General features: G+C 44.3%; 1 protein-coding gene across 2 annotated transcripts in view; it reads right to left on the reverse strand.

Moving 5' to 3' along the window:
- Positions 1–6,784: 6,784 nt before the first annotated feature.
- The window catches only part of map3k10 (mitogen-activated protein kinase kinase kinase 10), a 28,134-nt gene continuing 17,671 nt past the window's right edge, over positions 6,785–17,247 (reverse strand). For both annotated transcript variants that reach the window (XM_068318218.1, XM_068318219.1), the window contains exons 2-11: positions 14,843–15,023; positions 14,223–14,371; positions 13,314–13,489; positions 12,830–13,076; positions 12,080–12,202; positions 11,855–11,993; positions 10,777–10,889; positions 10,396–10,688; positions 8,974–9,508; positions 6,785–8,506 (exon numbers count right to left, since the gene is read on the reverse strand). In XM_068318218.1, the coding sequence (XP_068174319.1) occupies positions 8,121–8,506; positions 8,974–9,508; positions 10,396–10,688; positions 10,777–10,889; positions 11,855–11,993; positions 12,080–12,202; positions 12,830–13,076; positions 13,314–13,489; positions 14,223–14,371; positions 14,843–15,023 (2,342 nt within the window). In that variant the 3' untranslated portion in view covers positions 6,785–8,120. The remainder of the gene's footprint in view (positions 8,507–8,973; positions 9,509–10,395; positions 10,689–10,776; positions 10,890–11,854; positions 11,994–12,079; positions 12,203–12,829; positions 13,077–13,313; positions 13,490–14,222; positions 14,372–14,842; positions 15,024–17,247) is intronic.

A 17,247-nucleotide genomic window follows, 5' to 3' on the forward strand; every position in this document is an offset into this window, starting at 1 on the left:
CTAGAAGCCACCCTTACATCGATCCTCCCTATCTCTACCTCCTCTGCCCCTCCCTGACAGCAGTACAGCCCACAGACAGACCCAAACACCCGCAACACATATCAAACGCTGTCTGCAGCCCAGCCTCCTGATCGCTTCCTCCTCCTCCTCCTCCTCCGTCCTGTTTGTCCCTCAGGTGCCGTGCCCCCCCCCCAACCCCCCTGCCCCACCGGGTTCAGAAAGTCAAGTAAACATCAAAACGGGAACAAAAAAAGAACAACACGCTGTATTATACTCATAGGACGTGTGTGAATAAGAAGGGAGCTTCAGAACATACATGTGGATAATGGACATTTGACTTTGTAAATGTTTCAAACCATATAATGATAATGCGTTTGGTTTCTGCTGTCTCGCTCTTTGCCTTCTCTCCCTCTTCTTTTGAACCATTCTGGGGTTGGAAAGCTCAAACAAACCGGGAGTATGTGTGTGTGTGTGTGTGTGTGTGTGCGTGTGTGTGTGTGTGTGTGTGTGTGCGCGTGTGTGTGTGTGTATGTGTGTGTGCGTGTGTGTGTGTGATACATATCGAGACTGCAGCCCAATCTGATTGTACATTCTCCCCCCACTGGGCTCACTCACACCCCTCAGTCAGACGATGGGACGGAACAGCATGACAAATCTTTCGACAAGAAGAGAAACAAAACTTAATCCAACTCTCCTCTGTCTTGCTTTTCTATCCTAGATGCCGTTTATCTCTTTGTTTCAATTCAAGGGCTAATTTGTAATCTGTTACTAGGATACCGCTGTTAGCGTTTGTAATCATTAATTTGCTCGGAGCGTCTGTGTGTGCAGCGAACGCGGAATTCCTGCTGTGATGGGATCTGCTGTTGTGGCGTGTCTTGAACTGACTGTCTGAAGCCCCACCTGGGTCACGTGTCGCAGGTGAGGCAGTGAGGGGTGACTGTTGAAGCCCCGCCCTCCCTTTCGTCAATAGCCAATGGGATCAGAGCTTTGTTGAGACTTGTTGGCTGGATGGAGTTCCACTTTTACCTTTTATCGATGTCCGTGGCACGAGAGGAGTCTCTGTGTCCATTTAGCGCAGGACAAACAATCACCTCCATCTGTCCAGGAGGATAGATAACGCAACATTAGCATTAGCATTAGCCAACGCCACTGATGGTATGGTGTGTATCCGTGGCCAACTCTCAGAAGACTCATAGATAAGTTGCTACTGCTTCTCTTGTGACTTGTGAAGCCAAAGCATTGGTACATATTGCTTTCATAACAGCTTTGACACCAGCTTGAATCTGCCTGCCCTGCTCCGCAAAAGGATGGATCAGCATGACCTGAACTTCCCATGAAACTCCTCCTGTGTGCGAGCACAGCTCCTGCATGTAACATGGGATTCCAGAGAGTTAGTTCAGATGTACAGGATGAGGGTTCTAACAGCTCTTCTGCTTTCTGTCATGGCATGCTGCCACACTCTCTGCTCATACCTCTTTTTGATGCATCAACCACAGAAAGTGGTGACAGACCATGATCACAGCTTGAATAGGTCGGTAAATCTAGAAAAAAAAAAGAAAAGAGGTCTCTAATGAAGTAGGGTCACCGTCTGCCTCAGGCCAGGCTAGAAATAAGAATTTAAAGAAATAAATAACGATGCTCCTAAGGACTCCCTCTCCACATGTTTCCCCTGACCTTCAAGGAAGTTTAGGGACCTGAATGTGTCAAATCACTGTGACTGCACAGACGTGATTACAGAAGAAAGAAAATCGAGGTTCCATCTTCATAGATGAGCGTTAAACATTTACAGGATGAAGTTAAAATCCAGTCGTTAATCTGCCACAATCTCAACCTGGTTGATTCTCTCAGACGGGTCTTCTTTAAGTGAATAGTTAAAATGTTCTCCTGGCTTGAACATGGTGACGTTTTCTGAAAGGAGAAATGAACACTCCCATGTCCGAATGCTAATAAGAGTTTATAGTTACGTTTATTTAGCGTAGCACAAAGACTTGTAACAGGTAGCCTATCAAATTCTTATATACAGTACATTGACGTTTGTGCAATCAGTGCAAAAATTCGCAAGAAAACGCAACATTTCAACCAAGGATTGAAAGAATAAGTGAGTTTTCTTTCCAGAAAAAGTGTTGAACCGATCCTTTTCCTCGGTGTTCTTCTAAATAAAATAAAATCTGTTGCAATGATCGGATACAAAAATGACAAAAATTGAGCAAATATGTGATTTTGTCAGCGTCAGACACGGAGGCCTTCCTCGCTCCTATACCCACACTCTGTTGCCCCCAGAGGAAATAAATCAGCAAAACAACAAGCGAGGACCAGCGCCTGCAGACTTGGTCTCCATGGCTGTCTCTGGCTGTGCCTGCTCACCCACAGCCCCCCCCCCCCCCCGGGGGGGGGGGTAGGTGTCCTCCCATGGTCCTCTCTCCGTGGCAGCCGTAAACCTCTTGTTTTTGTCTCTCTGTGCTGCGTCATTCAAGTTCAACGCGCGCCACGACCGTCTTGGGGATAAATAGCTCCAAACAGGACGAGTTCAGTTGCGGCTAATTGGTTCTTGATCAATGTTGGCGCTGACTCTGAGGCTGTCAGCGTGTGCGTAATCTGACAACACGCCGTCTGTGCAAGAAGAGATACTTGATCTGTAAATCAGTGTAGCTTTGAAAAGAAACAACAAAAAGCACAACAACAACAACAACAACAAAAAAATAGACTGACAAGTCTGAAAATCTACTGGCTGTGTTGGGTTTTTTTTGCTCTTTCTGTTGGTGTCATTTGAGGTAAATGTTTGTCAAATGTCAGAGTAGTTTTTGTGAATATATGATACAAATATACAAAAAAAAATGGAAAGTTTATGGTTGTGGAAAGCTTTAATTTACTTTGTTATTTTTACAATTATTTTAAAGATGGGAAAATAAAAGTAAGAGATAGAAAGAGATTTTTTCTATGGCTCGTCTACAGAGCTGCTTTGTGACTGTGTCTGTATTTGTTGGTATTTTTGTTGATGTCCCAAACAACAAGGGATGCAGAACTGGTTGGAGTATGTGCAATGACCCCCCCGCCCCACCTTGTCCAGACCACCTCTGATCTGATGACCTCGTCAGACGGCCAGAAAGGCAGCAGTGGAGCAGGACTCCACAAGTCCGCTTCCTGTTTTTCCATCCCTGGTGATGTGAGAGAACAAAAGGACGTAAAGCTGGGACATCGATGCTAAGACTGCATCTGTGTCTCGTCTCGCTCCTTAGAGGCCTTTCGCCATTCGACGTCAAACATCGCAGGCCTCCATCACTGGTTTGACTGAACTACTAGCCCGGGAATGCACTATTGATCGGTCAATGAAGATTATGAATAAAGTTTCAAACAAAGAGGAATATTGGTCTTGTGTGGTCAAGCTTACAGGAGGGTGTCTGTTCTGCTTCTTATGTGTTACCAGTTCTGTTTTTATTATTCAAAGCCTCTGTGGGGTAAATCTGGGGTATCGACTCAAGATCCTATCAGCACAACACACCCAAATATGTGCAAGCATGGAAATTATGTCCAGGTGCATTGTTGGAAATGTAGGAACCAAATTTTAACAATAAAAAAGATGATAACTCTAGTTCTGCTGCAGTGATTTTAATACTTGCGATAAAGTCCATCATGAGTCATGATATTCTAAAAGTACATCGTTGGTTGTTCTATCGGGACCCTCCTTCAATTCTACACACAAAGAAGAATGTGTGTAATGTTCTCTGGAGGTCTCTGAAGCTGTCAGCGCCTGTCAAAATTCATTCTTGTGTTTATTAACAGTGGGGTGACGCAGCGGGTAGCGCTGTCGCTTCACAGCAAGAAGTCAGGTTCCATGGAGTGGAGTTCGTGTGTTCTCGCCAGGTCTGCATGGGTTCTCTCAGGGTTCTCCAACTTCTTCCAAAATCATGCAGCTTAGGTGAATTAGTCACACCAAACTGTCTGTAGGTGTGATCGCGCGTGTGTGTGTGTGTGTGTGTGTGTGTATACCCCACTTTTCACCTGGCTTAGACAGATGATTATGATCATCTTCTTTACGAGAGAATGAATGGATGGACATTCTTCCGTATTTATTCAAGGAGTGTTAGATTATTTTATGGTAAAATAATCTAACACTTGTGTGTCCGTCACACTCACACACTCAGATCTACTTTCTGACTCTGGAACAAAGGAGAAGATCAGAGGAACAACTCACCATGAACAACAGTCTGAGGTGGTCACAGCATTAGAGGTCAGCGTGGATACAGCAGGGTCCAAGACAAACAGATATCTGACAATTAGGATGATCAATATGTTTTTTTCTGGTGAAGAATCCTCATTCAACCGGTTCCAAATTATAGGGAAAAGAAGCAAAACAAGCAAATGACGAGCGCTATAAAATAATACAGTATACACCAAGCAAATTTAGATTCGAATTTAGGGTTATAAATCAATTTCAACTATGTTTTCAAAATTTCTAAAATATCGCAAATTATTAAAATAGATAAAATTGTGTGCTATGCTTTTGTAAGGAGATAACTTGTACTTGTGTTTCTTCAAATTGATGACACAGACGAGAACAAAAGATAGAATTATAGAAACCGCTCCAGTATTGCTGAGATCACCCTGGTGAGGAAACATTTGAGGAAACAAAGAAGGGTAAGATGGAGAGAGAGAGAGAGAGAGAGAGAGAGAGAGAGAGAGAGAGAGAGAGAGGTACCATTGACACGGCCATAAAGATGGGGATGTGAGTTACACTCCTGCCTCTCTGATGGCTCTTAAACACCTCTGCTCCTCCATCTCCATTCATTTTCCTTACCCATCATCCCTTTCCCCCTTTTTTCTTTGTTGTGGCTTTTAATAGCATCACCACGAAGTGAGGATGGGGTTGCTAGGTAACTGGCCGGCGTCTTTGTGGGTGTTTGATTGCAGCCACACTGACAGACACAACAGTGGAGTCTGTGGATTTTTTTGTGTGTTTGTATTTAAACACACACTCCACACGCTGCGTGGCATCCGTCTTCACATTAGTCACATGTCATGTTTGTGTTAATATATTTTCTTCAGACGTTTCTCCTCCCTGACATATTTAATTGTGAAATCCCACATAAACTGTGTTGATTGCATGAGTGCACCATCATCTGCCAATCACGGTAACTGCGGAGTCACACAGCGACTACCGGAATTCACTCCGTGGTGAACGGGAGCAGGGATGGGGGGGTGACGTCATAGGCCCCAGTGGTGACACCTACAGGACTGTACGCGTCACTGCAGCCCTCTTTGTTTCTGAACATACTGTATCTTTCTCACATATTTGTGTCTCAACCATCAATTATAATCACTTACACACACACACACGCACACGCACACACACACACACACACACACACACACACACACACACACACACACACTAAAATAATCTATGTAACAGCGGTGCGTATATGAGAGATTGATATTGTTTCTGCAAAGAAGTCACAAATTCTGAATGGAGGATGTTTCACTCAGTCACCAGTGGTCGACATCAGTGTCTTTGATAAGAAAATGTGTAACATGGTCATGTTCTCCTATTCTGTTCTTCAGTTTCGGTGCTAGAACAGCTGCTAGATACCGCATTTTGTTTTTGTGGAACATCGTGTTCATTTAAATTTGGCCTTTTGGATATATCATGATATTTTATGACTTTATTTTCTTGCGTGCGATTACTCGATGTATAACGCAAAACACACGCATTCAGGTTTTTACTGGTTTTTAGTTTGGGACACATTACAGTTAAAGGGAGCTGAGTTACCACCACCTGTCACATGTCTGTGAATGTTTTGACCTTCGGATGTGTCCAATGGCCTCTGACAGACGAGTATAACCCCTCGGGTTGGAACCAGTGGACTGAAAGAGTTAAAGCCACATCCACCGATCCAATATGTTGGATGCATTCAGAACATTCTCAACCCACCTTTTCAATACATTTGACTACTTTTACCACAGTCAGGGTCACATGCAGTGTGACAAGTCGCCTCGTCATCACAGGCCTCGCATACAGAAAAATATTCATGCTCAAATTCACACTTTGGAGTTGGCGGATCACCCCGGTTTATGTTTGTGTTAGAAGGAGCTGGGAGCCAGCGTACTCCACATGAAGGTCTCCATGGAACCCAGACCCCTGCTGCTGCCGTGGAACCACAGTGATCATCACTGCCTCACTCTGAGTGGGTTTTCCTGAGTGTATTTATGTTCTTTCTGTAGGGGAGTTCATTCATGGCTTTTAGTTGTAATAAATTATTTTCACCTTTCCTTATTTGTACAGCGAAGCAACGGCGAGATCCATGACCTCACAGGAAGAATCCAGGTCCGAATCCAGACCGGAATACTTTGCATGTATACAGGTGTGACAGATTACAACCGGGACAGATTACAGATGGGACAGATTACATCTAAAACAGATTACAGCTGGAAAAGGCTATAGCTGGGACAGGTTACAGTGATTGTTATTGTAGATGGGGGAGAAGAGAATTTGACACCACCAACAGGCCATCAAATTAAATACATCATCACCTGGAAAACATTCAGGAATAAGTCTAAGAACACAACTCATCAATATAGAAACTTGGTCTAGTCTAGATATTTTAAAACACAACGTTGCTCCATGTGCTCCCTTCTCAGCGCTGAACACAGCGGGTGGCCAGCTGCTCCTTATTTTTACATCATTTAAATAATAAAGGCCAATAAACACAAAGCTTTGACGCTGAAATACTTTTCTTTTTTTATTTGTCTCTCATTTATCACATTTCACAAATCTTCCTCACTGAACCCATAGAGGTCACAGGTTGACACCGGAGACGATGTGGATGGTTTTACTTGTTTTTTTTTCTCCCCCCTTTTTATATTAACAAATATATACAGATATCCCAGGAAGAGCGTCATAATAATTAATTAATTAATTTAATAAATACTCAGTGTTCTTAACTGCACAAGGAGAATGAGTTCGGGCTCACTCTTCTACCGAAAAGGTTCGTAATCATCTGATACAAATAATAACAAACACACTCATATTCACACAAACACACACACACACACACACACACACACAGTAAATCCCACCTGTAGCCGATAGTAAAAGTCCACCGTGTGACAACAGGTAGGAGAGGATTTGAGTTCAACAGAGAGTCTGACAAGCTGCTTCTGAAGTGCTGAATTCAACAGATTCCCTCGTTTCCAGACGGGTCTTCTTTCGGGTCCGTTTGTGTGGCGTCGAATGGGATCCAGTGTTCCGATGGAGCGCTGCAGAAAAGCACGGCGCATCGTCCAAATGTAAAATAACATGCACTTATAACCGGCACGCAAAAAAAAAAAAAAAGCCAGTTTGTTCTTCTACACATGTATAGTGATATTTACACAGTCACGCAGAGAGGAGCACACCCGCTCTGCCAAACCAATAGAAAAACCTTTTGTAGGGATGCACTGAGAAAATAAACTCTGTTTTACTGTACAAGGCTGACGACGTCACCAGTGCAATGAGAAGAAGGCTTCTTTTCTGTCTGAGACTTGTAGGGTAGAGGTGATGAAGACCCCCCCCCCACCCCCCCAGATGACACATGAGGATGAAAGCAGAGCTGACAAAGGAGGGTTCACAGGAGGTGAGAGAAGAAACGGTGTGCAAAAACTAAGAACAAGGACTATCAGTGAAGAATTCTGAACTCTACGTTTTGTCCAGGAAACAATCCTGAAGCAAACGTTTAGGTGAGATGTGAAAGAAGTTTGACGTAAGATGTAAGCAGAAAGCTGACAGCTACACCGACGGGCAGAAGCGGGGGCAGGTGGGTCGAAACGAACAGTCGGCAAAGTCAAACAGCAGCTTCACGAGGAAGTCGAATGGCTTTTGAAGGTTGGGGGTCTGGAAAGAAATGAAATCTGGGCATGGGACGGTAAGAAAGGCCCTTGAAAGGGCCTCCAGGGCCCTTAGTGTTGTGCGGATTAGAGAACAGGGGATGGCTTGCGAGGAGGGGTTCACACTTTATTAGGAATGGCTTCCAAACATGACCTGATGTTTTTCCAGTGGCTCCACTTCCCATGGCTCCCAACCAGAAGCCGACACCTTTAGTCCTGTCCTCGTCCTGACTTTGTGAAGGTTGACTTGTTTCCTGTTGTCAACACATAGTGGAATGCTGCTGCTGTCCACACAGGGGAACGGTGTGGTCTGAACTCTGACCCTCCATGTCCATGTCCATCAGGTTGGGCCGGGTGGCGCTGGCGCTGCTGTCCCCGGAGCCCAGGGGGCTGTCGCAGCTGCTGCCCGGAGACGAGCTGAGCGTCCGGGAGAGAGAGCCCAGCTTCCAGGGATCGGCTCTCACCCTGGCGGGGGTGGGACGTGGTCTCGGGGCAAACTCCAGCGTTTTGGGTCTCTCTAGGGGGCTGATGAGGCAGAGAGGATGAGGATCCAGGATGGGTGGCGCGGGGGCTTTACGCCGATGGGGGACCGGGAAGATGGTGGACGGGTCGGGAAGGCGAGGGATTTCCTGGGAACCGTGAGCAGCTGGATGGAGAACGTAGAGAAGAAGAAGGCTCTTTATACGGCATAAAGGACAAAGTCTTGTCTTAGTTCATCTAATTTATGCAATGAACTCTTTAAAACTAAGTATGTCATATCTGATGTACTCGGCCTTTCAGGATTTTGAGACTTTTTTTCCTGAATAAACCTCTGATTGTAGACAATCAGACGCATGTCACTCATCATTTGGCCCAATTTCAGTCCTGTCTTTGTTTTGACTGTAGATTCATGTCGAGCAGCTCAGAAATTTACATGAGATTCACAAATTTTTTTGGAGAAATCTTGAGTCTTAAATACCCAAATGTGAATTTAAGCCATCTCTGCTCATATATATATTTTAAAAAAGATCAAATATTGTGAAGAATGACTCGAGAATACCGGACAACCCGACCGAGATGACATCATTTACCCGAGACGGGGATGTCCAGCAGACACTTTTTCCGTTTCTTTACCTTTGTTAGTAGTTTTGTGAAGTCCTGCAGGTGGAGGGGGCATGGGCATGCTCCCATCTGAGGGGGTCCTGCGGTGCCCCAGAGTCTGTGCTCGGGGCCGAATGGCCCCGTCTGAGGGGGTCCGTCTGTGCCCTCTGTTCACCGCCATGGCTGTGGACACGTGTGTGGGCGTGAGCGACTGGTTGGGCTCCTTCTTGAAGCTCTCCGCTTTGAGGTCCAAGAGCGGGTTGAGGGCAGGGGCCGGTGGGCCCGCTGGTGTTTCCCCCCCCACCATGGGGCTCAGGGAGAACTCGTCCGGGTCGGAGGGAAGGAGGGACTTGGTGGAGTTGCAATCGGACAGGGAGGACAGAGACAGGAGTGTGACGGAAGGGGACGGGTCCAGGCAGGGGAGCGCTGAGTCGTGATGTCTGGACAGGGACAGCGACAGGTTTCGACTGGGCGGGGAGGTGCTGCGACGGAGGCGCCCCGCCCGCTGGAACAGACCCTCCTTCTTCTTGCGCTGCTCCTCTCTGAGGTCCTGCTCGTCCTGGATGACCTGCACACAGCGTCAGGGGGCGTTAACCAGACGGAGGAAACAAGACGGTCCCCTCACGCTTCTTATAAAATACTTTAGACGCTGTTCCATCACCACACAGACGACACAGAGCTGGTCGGTAATATGTACCGACTGTGCGTTCATCTGTTTGAGGGATTATCCAGGGAAAAGAACTGTGAGAAAGAATTTATAAGGTTTCACCAAAACTTTTGGAAAATTTTCTTTGTAGCTTGTAAAATAAAAAAGAAGCAATAAAATGAAAGACAAGCAGTCAAATCCCACAGACTGATGAGGTTTCAAACAAGGACAGCTAAAGTAACGACAGAAGTCAAACCCACGCTGACATTATATCACCTAATAACAGAATGTCTCCCTCAAAGGTTAGTAGCTTGAAGTTAGTCGAGCAGTCAGACGCTACTTCTGGTATCTATGTATATTTATATATATTAAGTTGTAAACTAAGTGATTGGATTGTGTGTCATTCCCCATAAGGGGTTTTGTTCTTTCCAACGACTGTTTGTTAGTTTGAATGACCTCTTGGACGTCAGGTCGGGTTAATAACTGGGTTTTGGATGAGGGACTGTTGGGCGCTGGTGGAGGAATGCTCTCCACGGATCGGGTTCTGGTTCTATATGCTCTATATTATCAGCAGCAGTATGATCTGAATGGAGATGCAATTGTCACAATTATACTGTGTAAAATATTTATCTACATTTTCATATTGAAATTTTGTTTTAGTGTGAATAACAGAAGAAAACTCAAATTGGATGGATTAATACATTCTCAATATTGGGGGTGTCCTTTTGTCTGACCTATGATCTGAAGGTTTTATTTCCTATATTGTGTATGAGTGTCTATCAGACGACGGTGCCGGTGTGTTTTCTTGCCTGTAGTTTTCCCAGCTGCATCAGGTCCTGTCCGAGGCCCACAGACGACAGCAGAGCGGCACATCCCAGCAGAAACAGATCACTCTTCTTCCTCTGGCTGCATCGGCGCAGCGAGTCCTGGTTTCCTGCTCCCGACCCCAGGCCTACGGGCCCCTGACTGTAGCCACCAACAGTCAGCGCTGTGTTTGGTCCCAGGCTGCTCCACAGGGGCCCCGAGTCCTCCGCGGCCCCGTTGCTGCTGGTGTCTGAGGGCAGCATGGACCCGGGGGACTCCTCAAACTCGCTGCACTCCTCTGTTTGAACGACCAGCAGGGGGGGAGGTTAAATAGACCAGGTGGATTCTCATCACTTAGTCTGTGATGCAAATGAAACAACACTCACCCATTTCATTAAGGCTGGAGAAGCCGGCCGTCATGGGGGCGTGTTTGGGGGACTTGCCCAGATTGGGTGCGCTGGACGACCAAACTTTGCTTCCCTCGCCCAAAGACTTGAGCCTGCGAAGCGAAACATCCCCGAGACAAAAAAGCAAATGAGAATGTTGTTGTCAGACAGACGGAATAAAGAACGACATGATTTGAGGACAGCCGTCACACACTACATAAATTTCGTTCCACCAAATTTCCCCAGATGATTGTTCTGCTTCTGGCTGGTCCACAGACTGTAATGAGATATTGATTGAAAGGTTTCGTTTCCATGTTTTAACAATAACCTGTCAGGAATAATACATCTGTGAACTAGTACCTCAGTGTTTTTTTGCAGGAGCATCAGGAACACTGTGGTATTAAAGTCAGTCTAGAAAACTCCACAAGACATAATGAAAACCTGTTCTATTCAGGCAGATTTAGGGCTCCCCAGGGAGAAAACAAGAGACCAGAAGACATCAGAAATATTCCACTCCTTGACATCTGAAACATCTTCGATGACGTGCCTGAGTCTTGAAGAGTTGAAGAATTTTGCCTTATTTTACTATGTGTCCTTGAATTATTATTATTATTATTATTATTATTATTATTATTATTATTATTATTATTATTATTATTATTACTATTAATAATAATAATAATAATAATAATAATAATAATAATGTTGTTGTTGTCATCATTATTTCTAATATTGACCATATAATAATCAAAACGACGTTGTAAACTCATCACTTTCGGTTCAATCAATCATTGAATTAAAAACCAGTTACAACAATCTAATAACAGAATGATATTCTTGTGAATTTTATTTTGAAAAAAAAAATCCCTGACTTTTTCCTTCTTAAACTTTATATATTGGGTAACTTCTTAAACACAGGTTGCTACTCGTAGATATTTATAATATCTGTACTTTTATATTAATATCATTAATTTATTCTGAGATAATTTCATCATCAAAAATGTCTTCAACATTTCCTAAAATGAAGTTTATTTTGTGCACGGATTCTTTTTGTCATGTTTACTAAAGGTGCACGTACTTCTCCTCCCCGCCGACCCTCTCCTTCTGGTGGGTGGAGCTTGGGCCCCAGGTGCGTCCTTTCTTCTTATTGGCCGACAGGTCTTCCTTCTTACACACGGCGCTGCGGCCCCACGTTTTACTGCCATCGCTCGGTGTTACTGAACGACAGAGAGACAAGCCACAGTTCAAACGTCCTGCTTCTCACACGGGATGCTCTCTGGTCATGTTGGGGGTCTGCACTCACATCTTATGGCTCTCAGGCGGGGTATGACCCCCGGGCTGGCGGGAGGGGTGGTGCTCTCACTCCCCTGAGTCTTCCTCTTGTCCACACTGGGAGACGCCTGGACTGTGATCTTATGCTCAAAGCCTGCAGATGAACAAGGACGGAAATATTTGAATAAATCAGTTTTCATTTGTGTGAATCAAAATTATCGGAATATAAATACACGTCATCAGTTCCTATGTACCCCCTCCACCCCCCTTTTCTTAGTTTTCTGTGATGTCTTCAATAATCTAATAAATGCACACAATTCCCCCAAAATATTTTTAAAAAAAAGACAAGTCACACAAAACACCCTTGAATATAGTATGCATGATATTGAGAAACCAGTGTAACTTATGCTGTTACACTCATTATTAAACTGAAACAGAAACAGCTCTGCGGGCACTGGCGACGTGTCCGGAGTGTACCCTGCCTCTTACCCATAGTCAGCTGGGATAGGCGCCAGCAACCCCCATGACCCGCAAGGTGGAAAAACGGCTGAAGACAAGATGATTACGGTTGTCTGGTCTTCAAGAAAATGGATGGATGGAATCAGAAATAATATAGTGCTCTGATAAACATCTATGGGTCTTTTTGGGCCCTTTATTGCCGGTCGTGGCAATGATTAAAAGAATGAGGCTGCAGTAATTTAACTTTAAAAACAATAACTTTTTCTGATTCTGATTCTGATAATAGAAGAAACTATTGGCTGCAGTTTCAGCTTCCACCCACCAGAGGGCAGGCTGATGCAGTTGCTGTCTCGGCCCAGCTTCAGCAGCCTGCTCTTCTTGAAGTGGCCCTTTCTCTTCTTGACTCTGGGTTTCTCCTGGTACACTTGGTGGATGATGATGTTGAGCTCTCGCTCCACGATGTCGATCTCCCTCTCTGCCAGCTCCTGCTCTCTCCTCCTCAGCTGCTCCTCCTGTTCTCGCTGCTCCTCCGCCGCTCGAGCCAACGCCTCCTCCCAAGACCTCAGCTCCTGAGGAGAAGAGGAGGTGATGAGCACCGCCGCAACACCTTTACAAATGACAGGCTTGTTGCTAGGGTAATTCTAACTTGTGGAAACACCTTTGTCACAGCGTGAAATATTCTTTTATTCAACAGAAAAACCCAGATCAGAAAAGCATTTGATATAAAAAAACCTTCAAAAAGGTTAATTTTTTCCCCAAAAATGACAAATACTTCAACCCCCGTGGAGAAACGACTGCTGTCCCACCTTTTCTTTGGCCCTCAGCTCGTCAAACATCTGCTGGATCTCCAGCCTCCAGTCTTCTTGTAGGGAGTGAAACGACTCCAGAGGCATCTGAAACATGGCCGACTGCTCGATGGCCAGCAGCCGCCTCAGGATGCTGGTGAAAGAAGGTCTGCTGTGGGGGTTGGGGCTCCAGCACTCTAATGGAGGAGAGAGGCATATTGACATTACATTATTGACACTACCTTATGAATGTTTTGAAGATACTCAAGTGGCGTGACGTATATATATCTGTCAAAACACACCCGCTCATCTGTAATACCCATCCTTGTGTTAAAAAAAAAACTCTACCATGAATTTTTTTGGGCAAAAAGAAAATTGGAAACATTGATCTGGGACAGCATATGTCCACCTTAAAGAAACCAACCGGGGATGACGGCTAAAGAAAGTAGCGGACACCTTCACTGATCTGTAGAGTCACACCCTGATCATATCTGAAACCACATCTACTGAAAGATGCATGCTGAGAAAAGCATCGACATGGGCCGTGTGTTTGTGAAGAATAACCAATGATCTGCTTCACGGTTTCCAGCAGGTATATCGATGAATTTATTAGGTGCTCTATAATTAGCACAAAGACTGTGTGGATAAATTTAGAGGAGATGAAGACAGGAGTAAATGTAGAGCAAAGCAGGAGAGGAAATAGCAGGAATAATGAGCGAATGCAGACAACATGAGGTGGAGTGATGGAGGGATGAAGAGCTTTAGAAAAATTCAGCGGTGACCTCAGCTGTGAATACCCAGAAGGCTTTGCCTGTCATCAGTGACACCTTAAATGTCACATTTGATGACTGATGAACAGTTTGGTCCCCCCCCCCCAAAAAAGCACAAAATATTAACAATCAAGATATTCCTTCACTGTATTCGTCTTACCTTCCAACAGGTGAGCGAAGGGTTCGGGGCAGGTGGACGGGATGGGGAGCGTTAGCTTGTTCATGGCTACGCCGTACGCTACAGCCAGAGCGTCGATCTCCCGGTAGGGAACCTCACCGGTCAGCAGCTCCCAGAGCAACACCCCGAAACTGTGGTGAGAGTAGGGGGAAGACAACAACAACAACAATGTCACGTCCCATCGTACCAACACTTCACAAACAAAATGTCATGACAGTAATCAGATTACTGATCAGAAACAATAACCCAGCAGAATGTAAGACTGGTGTGAATTCAAGCTACATAATAATAAAAAAAAACTTTTTAATCGTCTTGATTGTTATTTAATCAATAATACCGTTATAGTACATATGTATAAGTAAATAACTAGTGTATATGTCATATGTATTATCGTCATATACAACATATAATACATACACACACGATTTCAAGTGTTTCTAACTTGTGTGCGTTGTTTTTCTCATTTTTGATCATCTTGAGGTTCTCAAAGCTGTCATATAATCCTGGATCACTGATTCGACAATTTTACACTCTTCCATTAAAACATATCTAGATATTGTGGCAGTTAGTCGTCATAGTGACGAGGTGAAAGCGTTGCGTACCTCCACACGTCGCTGCTCTTGGAGAAGAGGGACAGCTTGATGACCTCGGGGGCCATCCAGGCGTACGTCCCCGCGGCGCTCATCTTGGTCGTCTGGTGCCATTCCCGAGCCAGACCGAAGTCTGTGATCTTCAGGGTTTTCCCGTTCAGGTCGTCCCTCTGCACCGGCTCCAGGATGAGGACTGAGGAAGAGGAGAAAGGAAAGGATGACAACCACGTTATTGTACTTGTACCAAACCCTCACCACTGCTTGAATGTGAACATTTCCTTTTTTAATTTAGATTTAAAATTCATGTCATAATAATTAATAACTTATTAATGTTCTCCTCAATAGCATGAACGGTTATGAATTAATTTAAAGAGAAAAAATAAAGGCAGAACATCAATCTAAATAAACAAAACAAACGGGAGAACAGGACTTTCTGATAAACCATCTAAATATTTAAAATAAATAGTGTTGATTCAAGTCAATTTACATTAACATCCAGTTTAGTAATTTGTTCAACTGTGTCACAAAGAGTTTCCACACTCCAAAACGAATGAGATAAAGTTCATGTTTGTAGTGCAGGCGTGGTCAGACCTGCCTACTAATTATCTTTCTGCTGGGGTTGACCAGCGGTTTGTGTCTGCGTTTCCATTCTTCTGATTCACACAGGATCTCTAACAACACTTCCTGTCCCTCCGTCTCTCCGTGAAACTTCCTCCTCTCTTTGCGTTTCATGGCTGACTATGGAAATATTTGGAATGTACACATTTCCCAGATGCTGGGAGTCAGGTGGGAAGAAGGGGGTGGGGGGTTGGGCCTTCTCCCTCTCATTTATCTACAGGCATATGCAAAGGGCGGTGGATAGAGAAGCCATACACACGCAGCAATGTCTTTGTTTACACACACACACACACACACACACACAGAAACACACACAGGCTTCCACGTGACTAAGGTGTGCCTCTCCGGGCGCTGCTCCGTCCACAACCTCGCTCAGAGACCAGTTTCAGTGATAAAGAGCTGATCTGAGAGCAGCCCGTAGATAAACACACCATTCACTGAGTATCAGTAACAAAACCGTACTGACAGATTACCCAATTACACCTGCAGTAATCATTATAATGTATTAAAAATAGTATTTACACGCTATGTAATTACTGATGCATTATTACATGGGTAGCTGGTTTGGTTTTGGGCTGAAGCAGCAGTTTTAGTTCAGTATCTAATTATAAAGGAAGGAATCCTGGGCCTTTTTTACGCAGCCAGCTCCAGGCGGGATGGGGCGCCACCGTTCTGAATGAATGCTATGAAGGTGTGAACGGGGTCAAGGACAACATGTTTTGATGCCGTACGATGTGTTCATGGACAACGTGGGAGACGGAGCGAAGTGTCCTGACTCTAAAAATACAACAAGATCCAGACCGATGATGTTTTTGTCGGTGATGTATTGTACTTGTCAATGTTTACGCGTCCGTCCGTCCACCAAATATCTTCACAACCGTTGCAGATAGAAAGATGAAAGAGAAAGCACATTACTCGGGCAGCCAAGGGGATGAAAATGAGATGATCACCTTGACCTTGAGAAAACTAGCTCAAGGTCAAATTTGAACTTTTGTTCATTTTTTTGTACATATGTCAGGAACCATATAAGAAACAAAAGGTGTTATATTCAGGGAGGCAAGGGGATGAAAACTGGATCACAAACTTGACCTTGAAAAACTAGATCAAGGTCAAATTTTAATTTTTTTTAATGCCCAGAACAATATTGTACCTCTAGCAGTGGTAAACTTACAAATATGAAAAGAAAAGCCAAATACTCGATAGGACAATATAGAATTCATTGGTGCGACCATCATGAGAATAGGTCAAGGTGAAATTTTGAATTCAGGGGTCTCGCGGAATGTTGCAGCATGTGACTGCCTTGTTATTTACATGCATGTGTAGAAAGTTAGATGACGTCGCTGCTCTTTAGCTTACGAACACTAACACGGTCACAAAAACGCAGCAGTTTGTTCAGTGTCAACAAATGAAGCCTTTGTCACGGCGATTTGTGCTTCTCTGTGCAAAGACGGTGAGACAGGAGGAGGACATTTACACAACATGGTCCAGGCAGAGGAAGGAGTGAAGACAAAGAAAATCTACAGTGTTCATCGCTACTGCATGAGAGAAACACTGCTTGTCGACCGACAGACTAACTGAAACTGAATCATTAACAGCATTGTTGGCTTTCTATCTGTAACACGCTTTGAAATGTCTTTAGATGTGATTAAGTGCTATATAAATAAAAGTTAACTGATTGATTGATTGAAATACATATTTGTTCATAAAAAATGTAAATAAAAAAGTATAAAAATCATGAATAAACATGAATATCAGAGCCGATAGAGCACACAGTATTGAAGCGTTTCAGAGCCAGTAAT

Source organism: Antennarius striatus, chromosome 6 (assembly GCF_040054535.1).
Source record: "Antennarius striatus isolate MH-2024 chromosome 6, ASM4005453v1, whole genome shotgun sequence".
Taxonomy (NCBI): domain Eukaryota; kingdom Metazoa; phylum Chordata; class Actinopteri; order Lophiiformes; family Antennariidae; genus Antennarius; species Antennarius striatus.